Here is a 14518-nt window from a genome sequence, read left to right on the forward strand (position 1 = left end):
GTGTAGATACTGTCTCCTATGTACAAAATAGTGTTTCAAAAGAAAACTTGATTCTGCAGGACAATAAAATTCTTTCATAATTCTCCCTTCATTAAAGCTGTTTCTAAATGACACTTGCTTCCTCTGCAGACTCCCACACAAACCCACATTTGCCACAACAGCAACAAAATGCTGCAGCTGCTCTGGTGTGCCTAAAATGGTGGCTTACCCCATTTTCCTCTGAAGGCAGTTTGTTAGATCGAGGGCTGCAGCATCATTTAAAATCCACACAAACAGATTATCATGCAATTCTTTAATTAACACACATACTACTTGACAGATTCTTGCCAATAAAAGTTAGCAGTCTTCCTATTTAACCCAGGAAGTGGAGCTGTGCATGAAGTCTGAAGCTGCCAAGGCCACATTAAATCAGCATTAACTTGCTGCAGCTTCTGGTTACAAGGTGTGTATAGAACGTCCTTATCAATATCCAAAGGGCAAAGGAGGAATGACTTTCTCCTTTCCTCAGGGCACAGCCCCCATGGAGTTACAATGTAACCTGATGTTACATTGAGCCAGTGATTGTAAATTACAGGATAATTTAGGTTACAAGGGCGCTTAAGAGGTCTCTAATCCAACCTGGCAATGAAAAAGCTTTTCTTTGTATCGAGTCAGAACCTCCCATATTTCAGCTTACGCATGTTGCCTCTCCTCCTCCCACCACATACCCCTGTGAAGGGCCTGGCTCCATCGTCCTGATGACCTCCCTGCAGGTACTGGAAGGCTGCTATGAGGTTTCTGCCCCTATCCCGGGAAGCCTTCTCTTCTCTGGCTCAACAAGCCAGTACCCTCAGCCTCTTCTCACAGGGCACCTGCTCCAGTCCCCCGAGCATCCTGGTAGCCCTCTGCTGAACTTGCTTCAGTTCATCCATGCCTTTCCTGGACTGGGGCCTCAAAACTGGATGCAATATTCTAGATAGGGTTTCACAAGTGCTGAGTAGAAGGGGATAATCATCACTTCCTTCGATCTACTAGCTGTGCTCCTGTTAATGCAGCCCAGGATGCTGCTGGCCTTCTTTGCTGCCATGACACGCTGCTGGCTCTTGCTCAGCTTGCTGTCTACTGAGACCCCCCAGGTACTTTTCAGCAGAGCTGTTTCCCAGCCAGTCAGTTCCCAGCCTGTATTGCTGCCAAGGGTTATTCCTCCAGAGATGCAGGATTTTGCATTTCTCCTTGCTGAATTCCATAATGTTCCTGGTGGCACATCCCTCCAGCCTGTCTAGGTCCCTTTAAAAGTCAGCTCTGCCCCTGAGCATATTGGAGCCTTAATAACTGCTGGTCTTCACTCTACCTCTGCAAATGATTTCAAAACAAAGGATAATTCTACCTACGGAGAAAATAATTCAGCAGTATAAGGCCTTCTGCCAGTCTCTCAGGTAACTTAGCATTAACCATTTCCTGATTCTTTCTCCTGGGCCTATTTACTTTCCCTATCAGCCCTCCAACTGCAGCTGCATCAGTATTAATCCATCTCATCCTTAGTCTTTTCAAGGCCTGCCTCTACAAAGCAGGACGCACAAAACAGAAGGCTCAAAACTCTGTCAAAACAATGCTTATGTCCAATGAGGCAAACATGACCTCCCCCATCAAAAAGAACATGGGTCGAAGGTGCTCACAACAGTTTCATGCAGCACCTCTGGTGCAATATATCCCCATGTCATTTTGCATCTTTTAATTAGGACCCTGTTTTGCTAAGCTACAGTGCAGATACAAGGCATCTCTGCCTTAAGTATCTCAGGAAGGTATGATAAATAATATGCAGTAACACTGTGCTAAAAAAGAAGCAAAGACAGCTGAATGTAATTCGATGACATACCTCTGCTACATCTGCCAGAGACCGTGACACAAAAGAGTCCCGTGAGTTTCCATCCAGAAGGCTAGGTCCTAGTAAGGAGGTGCCACTCGCAGTTCCAACAGGAGTCGGCAGCATTTTTCGGCCCTTCTCAGGGGAGATGAAACTTGCTATAAAGAACAGGCACATCAGTAAGTCACTGTACTCAATGTTTGCGACTGAGATGTCAAAGAGGACAGGGAAACAGAAAACGAAGGACAACTATCTGTTTCTTCTGTCTCCCGAAAATTATGTGTTATCAGCACAAACACCTTCAGCAGATTGCTAAGAGTACAAGGAGACTCATTGCACTGGCACCACCAAGTGTTAACTCACAAAACCCCCAGACAAACCCAGTGATCTCATCTCTTTGAGATTATGCTCACCAAGCACAGAATGAAGCCTATGTTCCAACAGCAGAGCCAAGGGCATCTTTTTGCTTTGGCAGAACAGCCAAAACATCTCAACCTAACTGATGAGTCAGGCTCCAAGCAGACTACAAAGCCAAGGAATTATTTGCCCCAAGGTACAGGCTCTTGTCCCAGTCTAGCAACGGGACCATTTCAGGAACAGACTTGTAAAGAGAAAGAAAATACATTCAAGACAAAACTGTTACAAACAAAAGCAAGAAACACGAGGAAAATTCTACAAAAGTCCTGCTGAATTTCCTGTTTTTCAACAGATTCACTTCTAATAAACAGCTTTTTTTGGAAAGGAAAGAGCTCTTTTCTTGCTGTTCTTTGCATACAGATACCCACAAAACAAGCTGCTGAGAGACGAGTCTGTGGAGTCATTGGGGTACCACTGGGGATCATGGCTGGGAGAGGCAATCCAGTTCTGCTGAGGACTACTGGATGGGGATGGAAGACTTTTGGAGCTGTCACTGCCATTCAGCTTTGCAGGAGAGAGAGAAACACCTTCACCTGTAAGCCAATGTCATGAGTCACTGATTCAGTCAATGTGGTAAAGTTACAAGACACTGCACCAATTTTTTGTTCAAAAAAAAATCCCACAAAACTATATACATCAGAAAAGCAAGGCCACCCACACAATTAATTTTCCAATAGACATAAAAAAAAAAAAATCCAAGAATTGCTTCTTAAAAGTTTCTGCTGACATTTAAGATGATAGTGATTTTTTTGAAAATTATTAATAGGAAGACTTTAGCTAAGCTCAGACTTACTGTATTGACCAGAGCTGATAGCTATTTCAATGATAGAATCACTGATTTGAGTGGCAGGTTCTCCTTGAGAAAGCACATCTTCAGGTGGTCCAGGCAGAGAAATATCCAAGAGAGCAGAGACATTGGGAGGAGAGAGACGGGTACTGGCAGCCTCTGATGCGGGAAGTGGAGGGGTGGAAAGACCATTCTGGAGGGGAGCCTTGGTTAGTTCTGACAGAGAAAGGACTGATGTGCCCTGTTACAAGAAACAGATAATTCATGAATTTATGAAGGACTTGGATACATGTCTGAAAAACAACAGTTTAGCTCCTAAGCATCAGATTAAAATCAGATTTAGAAAAAAAAAAAAAAAGGACTAAATCTAGCAGAATATATTCTTAATGTTCTCTGTTCATGGATCCAAAAACACTTGGAAGTGTTTTTCTTCTCATCTAGATATAAAGGATTAGTTGGGTCACGTTTTGAATATCTACTAATACATGGAAATTGTATTATTTTCAGAAATAATATCTGTAAGCATAAATAAATATCCCTCATCCCATAGCCTGCTGAATGGTCTGAAAAAAACATGAGTTTGTAACATACCAAAGAACATTTAATTTAACCTACATAACAGAAACAAGCACTCATACATAGCAACAGAATTAACATGTTTTTTTGAGAAACCTACAAGATAGTTCTTAAGAATTAAGGATTACCTTTGCCTTTATATAGACAAGGCCCTTACAAATGCTTAAATAATATAAATAGTTTAACAGGCTAACTCACTTTTCTGTATAGCTAGACTTGTTGAAAATCAATCTTTTTTTTCTTTTTTCCTTAAGGAAACTTGGTTCTAATTCCTCTTCATAAAACTCTGTCTGAATTTTATCTGATGTAGTACATGCAAAGCAATCCTGAGAGTAGGAACCAGAACCTAAGCAACCGCCCCACCTTAAATAAATGCCTAGGTAAATGTCCTGACACAAGTACTATACAATCTTCCTCACTTTTATGCTCTTTGTCACATTAGTTTTACCTTTTTTACACATCCCTATCCCAGGAAAGGTGGAAAGTGCTTCCATCAAAAAAAAAAAAACAACCTGTATTCTGAGGGCTAAGTAGCCAACACAAGGTCCTGGATCCCAGTGGAGAAGGAAGGTGGGGACAGGATGACAAGACTCTTAGAACTTACGTGCTGCCACACTTACGGTTTAAGTATCTACATCTTATTGGATCCAATGTAAAGAAAAGGGATTCTCTTAAGAGGATGCTAGCATTACAATCATGCTTTTAGTCTTAATATTCCTCCTTCAGCAAGCAGGACTGCCAAATCCTGAAATCTTTCTATGTGATGTCTATAAATGCTTTGCTATATAGTACATGCCTATTCTAAATTCCTCCACTGGATCAAGCATGAAGTAAGATTTGCTCGTCCTTCAGAGGTCAGGGCTTGTCAGCTTCATTTTGCTCTTTTACAGAACAGCACACAAATAAATTTAAGTAGCTTTCTTGTTTTTTGTTCTATAAATTTCTTCAAATGTTAGAAATTTCCACTTCCACAAAACATAATAACAGTATACAATAACTCAGGTGCCTAACTGGTGTTTTCAAACCATTATCCATTTCATACTGCTGTTCTTTCAACACATACTCTACCTGGAAACCATCAGGAACTGCCTCCTGCTGCTCATGCCGCGTTGGCAGGCTGATGAATGGAACCCGACACCCAGTGCCCGAGCCCTGGAAGCACAACAGGAATTACGTGAGTGACCCAATTTTACATGAGGTGCTGCAAGTACAGCTGGGGATGTAAGACACAAGTGCACATCACTTTATGCGTGCTTTGTCTACATATCCTGCCTTTCAAAATGGTCTACATCAGCTCCCTGAGATAATGACAAGGACTAACGTGTACCTGGGTTCCAATAAAAGGGACAGTAAAGAGATATCACAGTTACCATTCTGAATACACCCCCAGAAGTTATGGGCTTGCCCCAGATTGCCAGCTGAATGTCTGTCCCTCAAAATGCTACTGTTTCTTTTTGAATCCAGATTTCTGGAAGGCCAACTTCAACTGGCTCACAGCTGAAAGCTGCTCTACAGGATGGAAATTTGTTATTCTGTGCAAGGATGATTTAATCCCTCAACCCCTCAATGCATACTATACAACATAGATTGGGCTCACCATGATAAGCATATCTAACAACAAGCTCCAAGAGAAAGCCTATTAAAGAGGCATTAATAATACGGTTTTTTACATAGTGAAAGAACAAGATGCTTAACTACTTTAAAAAGCACGCTCAGGAGACACTGACCTCCACGGTGGTGATAGAGCCTCCATTTTGATGTGCTACTGTTGACTCCTGCCCTGTTACCACTGCGGTTACTCCGTCTGGTGACAGTGGAGATACACCTGACAAACCATCTGCATCCAGGACAGGCAAAGGGCTACCAGGAATAATACCGGCACTTTTAGCTGCCAAATCAATAGCACCTTTTGTGAAACAGAAAGAAAAAAAACATTAGAAGCCTTTTTCTTCACACAATTACTTTGTTGTGACTCTATTCAAAGATCATTTTTAAAAAATTGGCCAGATAGCCAAAACTTAACAAATGCAAAAAGCAAAAATGGTAATTATCTGATCAGCTATGTCAGTTTTTTCTCTTTAGAAAGCAGAACATTTCTTTCAGTTGAACGTTTGAAACTTTTCTGCCCTGCTCCAATACATTACCAGGTATATAAAAACAGTTTAGAGAAATATCCCTGTTCTTTTTCTCCCTCTTCCTCACTACCAGTAATAACTACACCTCTTAATAATGTTCGGATAAAAAAGTAGTAGTTGGTTATAAAATCTCTAGAAACTTCTGATGATTTACCCGAGGAACTATAAATACAAAATAACCTTACTTTGTTACCTTGTCTCTAGAAGCCATTTAGTCTCAATATACAAACTTATCCAGTTGCAGGGTCAAGCTCATCCAGATCTTTTAAAATCCAGTTACAACATCTGAATGCCTTCCTACGGCAGTGAATTCTCCAAGTCTATTGCAAAACATAGAGGCATTCACTGTTTTCACCTCACTAATCATTCTAATTAAGGGATATATTCTTTTGTTGCAAGACAGTATTTGGTGTTTGTTTTTTTTCTAATACACTGGCAATTTCTTCCTTGTAGTATTCCTAATCTCATGCTAGTAGATAGGCTACTTACAAGTTTCTTTCAACTATTTCACAACCTCTTCTCAAAAGCGCCCTACAAGAAAACGTGACACAAATGTAGAATTTCAGTTACATATTCTAAATCCTTGCTTTTCCTGCGGGTCAGACACAGCAAAGGAACCTAGTTTGGACTGTTCTTCCACTGACTGCTCCTTTTCACCAGTCACATAAAGCCACAGAAAGTAAGATCTCAGTAACACAGCACTATTTTCTTTTCTTTAACCTCAAAAGGCACTAATGATTTACAGCTAGGAAAAAGAAACCAGTAATACATCATCATATAGATCAGGACACACTGCAACTCTCATTCTCTTTAAGGAAAGACTTACTAGACAGATGGTTGGTAGCCTGTGTTGGAAGAACCTTCGGCACAATGGGACGAGAAACAGCGGCTTTATTCAGTGAGGACTGGATTGGCCGAAATGAACCTCTCCCTAGGGTGAAGGATTAGGTAACTCTCAAGCAAATGAAATCTAACATCTTTAAAGCAGAATACAACACAGTTCAATGGAAGCAAACCAAAATTCCAAGCAGCAGTGAGCTCCAGGAATGCAAACAGTGGCGACAATGATGAACCAAAGGTGAAACAGTAATAAAAGCTAACCAATGCCCTACTACAAAAAACTGCAACTGCAGGTGTTGCTGTGTTATTGCAGCTGCCTTCATTATTTTCAGTGCAGATAAACATCAACCTCTGATGTTTATTTTTAGATTATGCTGAGATGAGAGATAACTTGTACTACCATTGCACTTAAGAGTGGATCAGCACGAAAGGACAAATGGGCAATATTGATTATACTGTATGACATTTAATCTACAGTACCTCAGATACTAGGAAAAGTTCAATACGAAATCTAGACAAACGATTATACCCCATAGAAAAATATTCTTATCTCGGTAATTTTCTCCAAAATTTTGTCTCCTTGTAAAGAACTCCACAGTACTGAAAGCAGGAAAGAGTGAGAAGTGGAAGAAAAAAAAAATCTCTATTATAATCCTGACTTCCTTAACAATGATCCAGGAGCACAAACCTGTGATCCTGTAGGAAATGACTCAACCAACCGGTAAATAACTTTGTGACTTTGAAAGGATATTTTCTTCTTTTCAAAAATCTTTCTTTTGTGCATTGTTAAGAGACACTTTCCAATCCATCTCATGGCAGCATAAAAGTGATGGAAGATACGCAGACTCACCTGTTATGGATGAGTTGGATAAGATAGAAAAGGAACAGACGTGCTGGGACGGATTTCCAGATGGCCTAGGGAGCAGCGTTCTCTGTGTGAGAGATGCAACAATAGACAAAACATATTTAAACACAGAAGAGAGGGTAAAGCTGATCTTCTAAGGTTTAGAAGTTCATGATCAAACTTAAGGATGGGATCTAGACTGTGCAAATTCATCTTCCATTGCAATTAAACAAGTACGAATTAATGAGACGGCAACATGTACTTGGGAGTTTTTAAAAGAAATGATATTGCACAGATCAGAATATCTCACTACCAAAAAATAATTTGTACATAATTTCTAGGCAAATCATAGATTCTGTTCTCAGAACAGGAGAGACCAAAGGGTAAGCTGGAACTTAATAACTTTGTTTTCCCCCAGGAAGTTTCCATTATTTTGTTTTTAAACCATTTTGTATATGTTCTCCACCTGCTACAAATCCCTATGCCTTTTTGCTGGGATCATCGGAGTACTCTAATGGAGGTTAATGTCTGCCTACCACCGAAATTTGGTAACAGGCTGCCTCCTCCTTAAATCTCTTTTGGAAATCCTAGTTTGTTTTGTAAATCAGTGTTCCTTCAAACAGAGTATGTTGTGTTCCTTCAAACAGAGTATGTTTTCTTTCACTACAGTGTCTATTCCCACCCCAATTTCACAGCAATTAGTGAGTAGGAAGCAGAAAAAAATATCTAATTGGAGATCCTGTTGCAGTAACAGTGACAGATCAGGATACCAGATGAACACATTGCCTGTGTGTCAGTACCAGGAGGGGCCAAATAGCAGAACCTGCTTTCAGACCAGGAGCTTCCCCCCAGTCCCCAAGCTCCCTCATGCACTGGATTACTAGTGTTCTTGACACTCCTCACGCAGGGAATATATCATGGCTGCTTACAATACAGACTAAAACACTTGTTTCTTCAGATGCTCAGCTTTACTTTTCCAGCAGATGTATGAGGGAAGCTCAGTTTTTCAGTTCAGTTAGGCCCAAGTCATTATTAACCTAACTGCTATCTATTTGGGAGGCACACCAGGCATTCCACACTTCGCAAATTTTTCTGACCTGTACTACCAATGGCTTCCGCAAGTGTCTGTTCCGTAGCTTCCTTGGCTTTGGCAAGAAGAAGTCTGACTGCATCTGGAGAATAACAGGAAATGCATCAGAAAGTATTTTAAACACCCAAGCACAGAACAAATTATACCCCAAAACTCCACTCTCCAATAAAAAAAAGTTGCAACTGTATACTAAAATACTGTGTTTTGTTTCAGACCGTAGATTATTATTTCCAAAACTACCTTTAGATTAAATACATCTTGTTTGATTTTGATGCTCCAGCACTGACATAGATATTACTCTAACTGAAAGCTGCTCAAAGTCATAGTCCAGTAAGAGTCAAGCCTCATGGGATATGCAAACCACATCTCCCTTAACTAAAAAGGAATACTTCAGCTTCATTTCCCATACCTTCTGCTAGGGTAGGAAAGCTTTCCACCAGGAATGTGTATTTTTTGTTCTTATTTTATTGAGACAAAGCCTTCTCCCAAAGAAGCTGTTTCACTGCTTAACTATTGTAGCTTGGTGTGATACTGTTATTGAGATTTTATACATAAAAATAAAATAAATATTTTAATTAAATCTCAGCAATAAGGATGTATCAAAATTCATTGCACAGAAAGAAGGATATCAGTTTTTTTAAATGTATCAAAAATATTTTGCTGGAGCAGTTTAATTAGCAGAGTGAACCAGTTTAATCAGGCAGTGGGATGGCATTCAGGCCAGAAGAGGAGGGGTCACTTAAAAGCCTATTTATATGAATAGAATCTGACAAATCTCATCTGATGTAATGCCATGCTTGAACATCACTAGAAGCATGGCTTCATAAAGAAGCCAGTGCATTCTGCTGAACTAAAGAACCCCGTAATCCCTATTGGAAGCTGGCTCAGGCACAGCATGCTACTGTTTTCATTTATTGGTCTCACTTACACTGATTGTGTCTAAGTGCTGCCGGAAGGTCAGTTCTGCTTCTTTACTAGGCAAGAACAGTTTCCCATGGCGGCTGTTGGGTGGTAGAGTTGTAGGAACTGCAAAGAGTCCACCATCCGCATCAGAGCTTCCAGAACTTGAAGGACCAGCCACCAAGAGAGGTCTAGGGAGGTTTCTCAAACCTAGAAGAGTTTAAAGGCCGTTTAAATGAAGTGAAAACAACAGAAAAACAATTATTTAGTACTTGAAGGACCAGACTGAGAACTGGGACTTACGGATTCTGGCTCTGCCACCATCCATTTGTGATCTTATACAAATCATGAAACTGAATACTTAATTTCTCCCACATGTAAATTGACATTGTGTACCTGCTTCACAAGGACACTGCAAACATTCACTTGCTTTGAAATCCTTGAATGAAGGGAGTTAAATGCAGTTTTACACTACTAAAGAAACTAGAGCGTAGGGACCCAGTTTTGAGTCCCACACAGTCTGTGTTAACCAGCTTATCTGTTCAGTTTGTAGAAATACTCCAGTGCCCTTCCCACCAAAATATATAATGCATTTGATCCACTCCTTTTGTAGGGGAAGATAATAGATACAGACTCATTCTACAGTCTTTACATGTAACTTAGACTTATTTTTCCAAGCGTGGTAATTCAAACTGTAACCCCTATAAAATGATTCTGATGACAGAGAAATCTGAGAGCAGGGACTGGTTTATCGAAAATACCTTCCCAAAGATGAATTGTCTTAGCAATATATACTGCACTCTGAAATAATGGTATTTGGTCCGAGTAGAAGAATTCCATTTACACCTTTCTTTAAAGGGAGAACTGTATTAACGTACAGCGGTACGCCTGCTCTGCAGGCATCCAATCATGTCGAAAGCCAGTATTACTAGTGCATCATCCTGAGATAACAAGGCAGCACACCTCTTTCACAGAGGTGCATACTCTATGTGTTATACTGGGTTTCGTTACAGTAGATGAAAATAGCTATTCTCACACTCAATAATACTAGACCCACAACTGATACTGTACTCCAGCCTCTACAGCTGGGCTGGAGATCTCAGCTGGGAGGCAGCAGGCACCTGGCTCACCCGGAGGTAAAGCATACAATGATTCTTGGTGGCTCCTGCAGCTTCCAGGGCAGGTAGACAACGCAGCACAAGCTTGGTCCACCCTAATGCAGACCTAGGTAGTACACCACACTTTATTCAAGAAGTGTTTAAAGAACATCAAGCTTTATTTGCCTATTAAATAAACATGCAGGCCTTATTATCCCCATTTCAAAAATGAAATGCTGACAGAAGCACTGGGGGTTCACGTGGGTTCACAAGCACTGTGGTCCCTGTTTAAATGAAGAAATTACCACCTCCACCCTGCTGCTCTGAACTCTGCTCAGTTTTTCCAAAGGCTAGTTAAAACTGCAGTGTGCCAAAGGATCTAAAGTAAATCTGGTTTGAGAATTTAAAACGATAAAATAAATTAAATGTAGAATAGCAAAAATATTAGGGCCTCCACCCTGATCAGGAGCTAAGGAGAATTGTTAAAGGGAACACACAAAGTATTTTCTGAAAAAATACACCAAAAGGATTCACTGCAGAAAGTAAGGAAATGGAATACAATAGATGCAACTACAATTGTGTAATGATATTTTAAGTATTACAGGTGATTCTGCATCACAGCTGTTGTTCTGCTCCTTTCTAAACCTCCTTGCGTGATTCTTCCTATCCCCTTTTCTGTCTCCTCAGATAGCTGTGTGGCTTTTGTGAAGCTGTCAGTTTGTGAACTCTTTCAGTTATTCTGGGGCGAACAGAACTTCTAATTAGATCTTCTAATCATTATTTTCTACTGGGGAGACCAAATCAATTTATCTTTAATTAAAAAAAGACAAAAAACTAAAGAGTGGTTAGCAGCTAGACAGACTCAGGACCAAATTCTATGAGGAAACACACCTAAAAGTTACCTAGAAGTTTGCTTTCTGATAGCCAAATTACTGTAGTCATTTAATAGAGTCATATGTGAGGATACAAAGAAGCTCTATAATTACTGTATACTAAAGGCTACAATCCAGACCACAAACAATTCATCTTCTAATTCTGAACACCTTCACAAGGGCTGATAAATGGGATTCAGCGCGTCTAAGGGTAGAACAGAACATAGGGCAAAAATACCAGACTTGCTCAAGTATCAGTTTGTCATGCTGGAATGCCATTACCTGAGCGTATTACCCCAAGCAGAGCTGCTGAGGTGCAGAACTAGTAAGCTAGGTAGAATACTGTATTAAACACTTTTATTGCTCTTCTGTTCAAGCCAAACAACTCAGCTGAAGCCAACTTGGCTATCTTTGACTGGTACTGCACAAAAGCCAGAATACAGACTCCACATTTTTCACTCCCTGATTTTACACTAAAGACTGTGAGTTTCATCATAAACCATACAATCTTCTGTTAAACCATAACGGTATACAACTCTACTTATTTTGATTCAGTGATGCAACTTATAAAGACTAATAGGGACAATTATATTTGTTTTTGAATCTGCACAAACCAAACAGGTATGCCTACTTCCAGGGGATCAAATACAAAGTATTTTTATCTTCTTGCTGGTTCTGTCTGGTATTCTCAGTTGATGATCCTTATCCTTACTTAAAATACTTCAGAAATGATTTTCAAGGCATTAGGGGAAGTATAAAGTACAATCTCATAAAAATGAACAAGTTGCAAATAAAGGAAGTTTGATTTTATTTCTGAATCTGATTTAAGGAGATATGCCCTCCTGGCCTGCGTATCTCACAGAAATGTAATGATTCCTACATTTTACCTATTAAATTATTGGACTCTTCACTAGAAATTTAAGCAACTGTGTCCTTGTCTGCAAGTAAGTGCAATGAAGCTTTAAACAGAGATGAAACTGCTGTAGCACCATTTTAAAATGAAAACCACGCAGAGCACCAACTAAGGTGTTTCACAGCATTGGTTAAATTGCTCGCAGTCCATTGCTCCTTACAGCATGGGTGTAAAAAGGGTATCATATGAATGGCAATTGTTCCCAGTAACTCTGACACTTTCACCACTTTTTTTTTTAAAGTCATAAAACATTTGCTGGCAAAGGCAACTGGCTGAAGAATGGAACTGAAATTCTTGGTCTGCATGGCTGAGGCTCATAAATTATATGAGCTGTATCTTCTAGTAGAAAAAGAAGGTAGTTCATAACAATCATTCAGTATTTCATCTCGGCAGAATGGCACAGAAAATTTTCAGTAAAACATTATTTTAATCAGTAAACCTTAATCAGTCTAGCCCTATAAGCCTTCACTCTCGAGACCCAATACCCCATAGCAGTCCTCTCCTAACAACAGCCAGCATCTCTGCAAGACTGACTTGGTGGAACATTTTCTGGATTGTAAACTGCATTATTGACATGGATTGTTTCTTAAGATTTAGAGAAATACTGAATTTATGACAACCCTAAAGCAAATTAACAGTATAATATTTAGGAACTCTCATTCTCCTAGAATTATGGACAAAAACAGTACTGTGGTATATAATTGGGTAGAGTTTCCCAAACACTGATATAATGTACCAATGGTCTGATTTGTTGAAGTGAGTTTTTATGAACACTCACCTGAGGAGCTGGAAGCAGCACTGGGAGAAAAAGTCTTGCTGTTGCGAAGGGCAGACTGATTTCGTGCACAACCTGGACTCCTGGTGCTGACGGCAATCACCTTTCCTGGAGGAGTCAGTGACTGTTCCTCTTGAGCAGGCTTTATAGGCGATGTGGCAACAGAGCTCATCTCAGGGGTCTAAAAACGCAAGCACATGAACTGAATACAGTGTTTTATTGTTACAATAAATGCATTGTTAAACCCATGGCTGCTCAGGGAGCTTTAAAAACAAAAAACCCATCTTATTACAGTATCTTTAAGTACCCTAACAACTGCCTCTGTGTGTGTATGGTGGAAGGTTAAAATTCTTTCCCCGCATATTTGGTGGTGTTAAATATCAATGGTTAAATATCATCAATTTATATTACAAACAGATGAGCATTCACAAGCTTCACAGTGTGCTGGACCACCCCAGACCCCCCCCCAAAAAATAAACAAACAAAAAAACAGTAGAGGGGAAGACAAGGATTTGCCACAGTACCAAAGGAGGAGTTGCTTTCAAATTCAATGGAAAACTAATTTTCATAAACTCTGACTATCCAGATGGCTCCTCTGGTTGGAAGTATCCCTGGACAAAAATATTTTGCTGTTAATTCTAATCAAATAAAGATGGAAAGTTTGGAAATTTTTCCCATTCCTTCTCCTGTTTTACACTGTATCACGGCAATAAAAACAGAACCACATGGCAAGGTGCTTTACTAACTTTTCAGGTCTATCCAGTTAATTTCATTAAGTTACTTATAAGGTTTCCTAGAAAAGGCTGCCTTTTTAAGAAAGCTGTGTGCCACCACAGGCATAAAATTACCACCCACACTTGACTGCAATGCAATTTTCTACAGTTTGTTTTATGCTGGTAATCTTCATTTAAAGGCAGGAACCCCAGCACAGTTGGCCACTTTGGCTTCACTATAGATCTTGAGGAAACAGCAGGGATCTAAACAATCCCTCCTTCTTCTGTTAAAGCAGCTTTTCATCTTCCCCTTTAACACCATGATGGGAATGCTGTGCTACAGTCTAAACCGGCAGGGACTGAATCGTTCCCGGCATTCCTGACACAGCACGGCAGTTCCACCACGCTCAGGAGCTCCACGTCCCTGAAGTACGGTCCTGAAGGCAGTGACTTCCCATCGTGGGCTGGAGACTTCCAGGCTCCAGGAGAGCAGAAGTACCCGGTGGCAAAAATATCACCCTTCCTATTGTTATTCAATGAAATGTAGAGGATTTAAGAGACAATCCTTTCCAAAAGTCTACTGTACTTTCACGTAGGCAGTAAATATCATTCTTGTCTCTTGAATATATATATCATTCCCATGACAGTCACTGCCTCAAATAACCTTTCTGTGCAATTTTTTTTTTACTCTTTCAGTGTATCTTTCTGCAACAAAG

General features: G+C 40.1%; 1 protein-coding gene across 5 annotated transcripts in view; it reads right to left on the bottom strand.

The window, feature by feature from the left end:
* CRAMP1 (cramped chromatin regulator homolog 1) overlaps nucleotides 1–14518 on the bottom strand; it is a 52031-nt gene that overhangs the window by 4956 nt on the left and 32557 nt on the right. For all 5 annotated transcript variants that reach the window (XM_026100458.2, XM_026100455.2, XM_064520648.1 and 2 more), the window contains 10 exons: nucleotides 13093–13270; nucleotides 9461–9642; nucleotides 8540–8614; nucleotides 7449–7530; nucleotides 6585–6689; nucleotides 5351–5529; nucleotides 4692–4775; nucleotides 3054–3288; nucleotides 2629–2793; nucleotides 1856–2001 (listed from right to left, as the gene is read on the bottom strand). In XM_026100458.2, the coding sequence (XP_025956243.1) occupies nucleotides 1856–2001; nucleotides 2629–2793; nucleotides 3054–3288; nucleotides 4692–4775; nucleotides 5351–5529; nucleotides 6585–6689; nucleotides 7449–7530; nucleotides 8540–8614; nucleotides 9461–9642; nucleotides 13093–13270 (1431 nt within the window). The remainder of the gene's footprint in view (nucleotides 1–1855; nucleotides 2002–2628; nucleotides 2794–3053; nucleotides 3289–4691; nucleotides 4776–5350; nucleotides 5530–6584; nucleotides 6690–7448; nucleotides 7531–8539; nucleotides 8615–9460; nucleotides 9643–13092; nucleotides 13271–14518) is intronic.

Source organism: Dromaius novaehollandiae, chromosome 14 (assembly GCF_036370855.1).
Source record: "Dromaius novaehollandiae isolate bDroNov1 chromosome 14, bDroNov1.hap1, whole genome shotgun sequence".
Classification (NCBI taxonomy): domain Eukaryota; kingdom Metazoa; phylum Chordata; class Aves; order Casuariiformes; family Dromaiidae; genus Dromaius; species Dromaius novaehollandiae.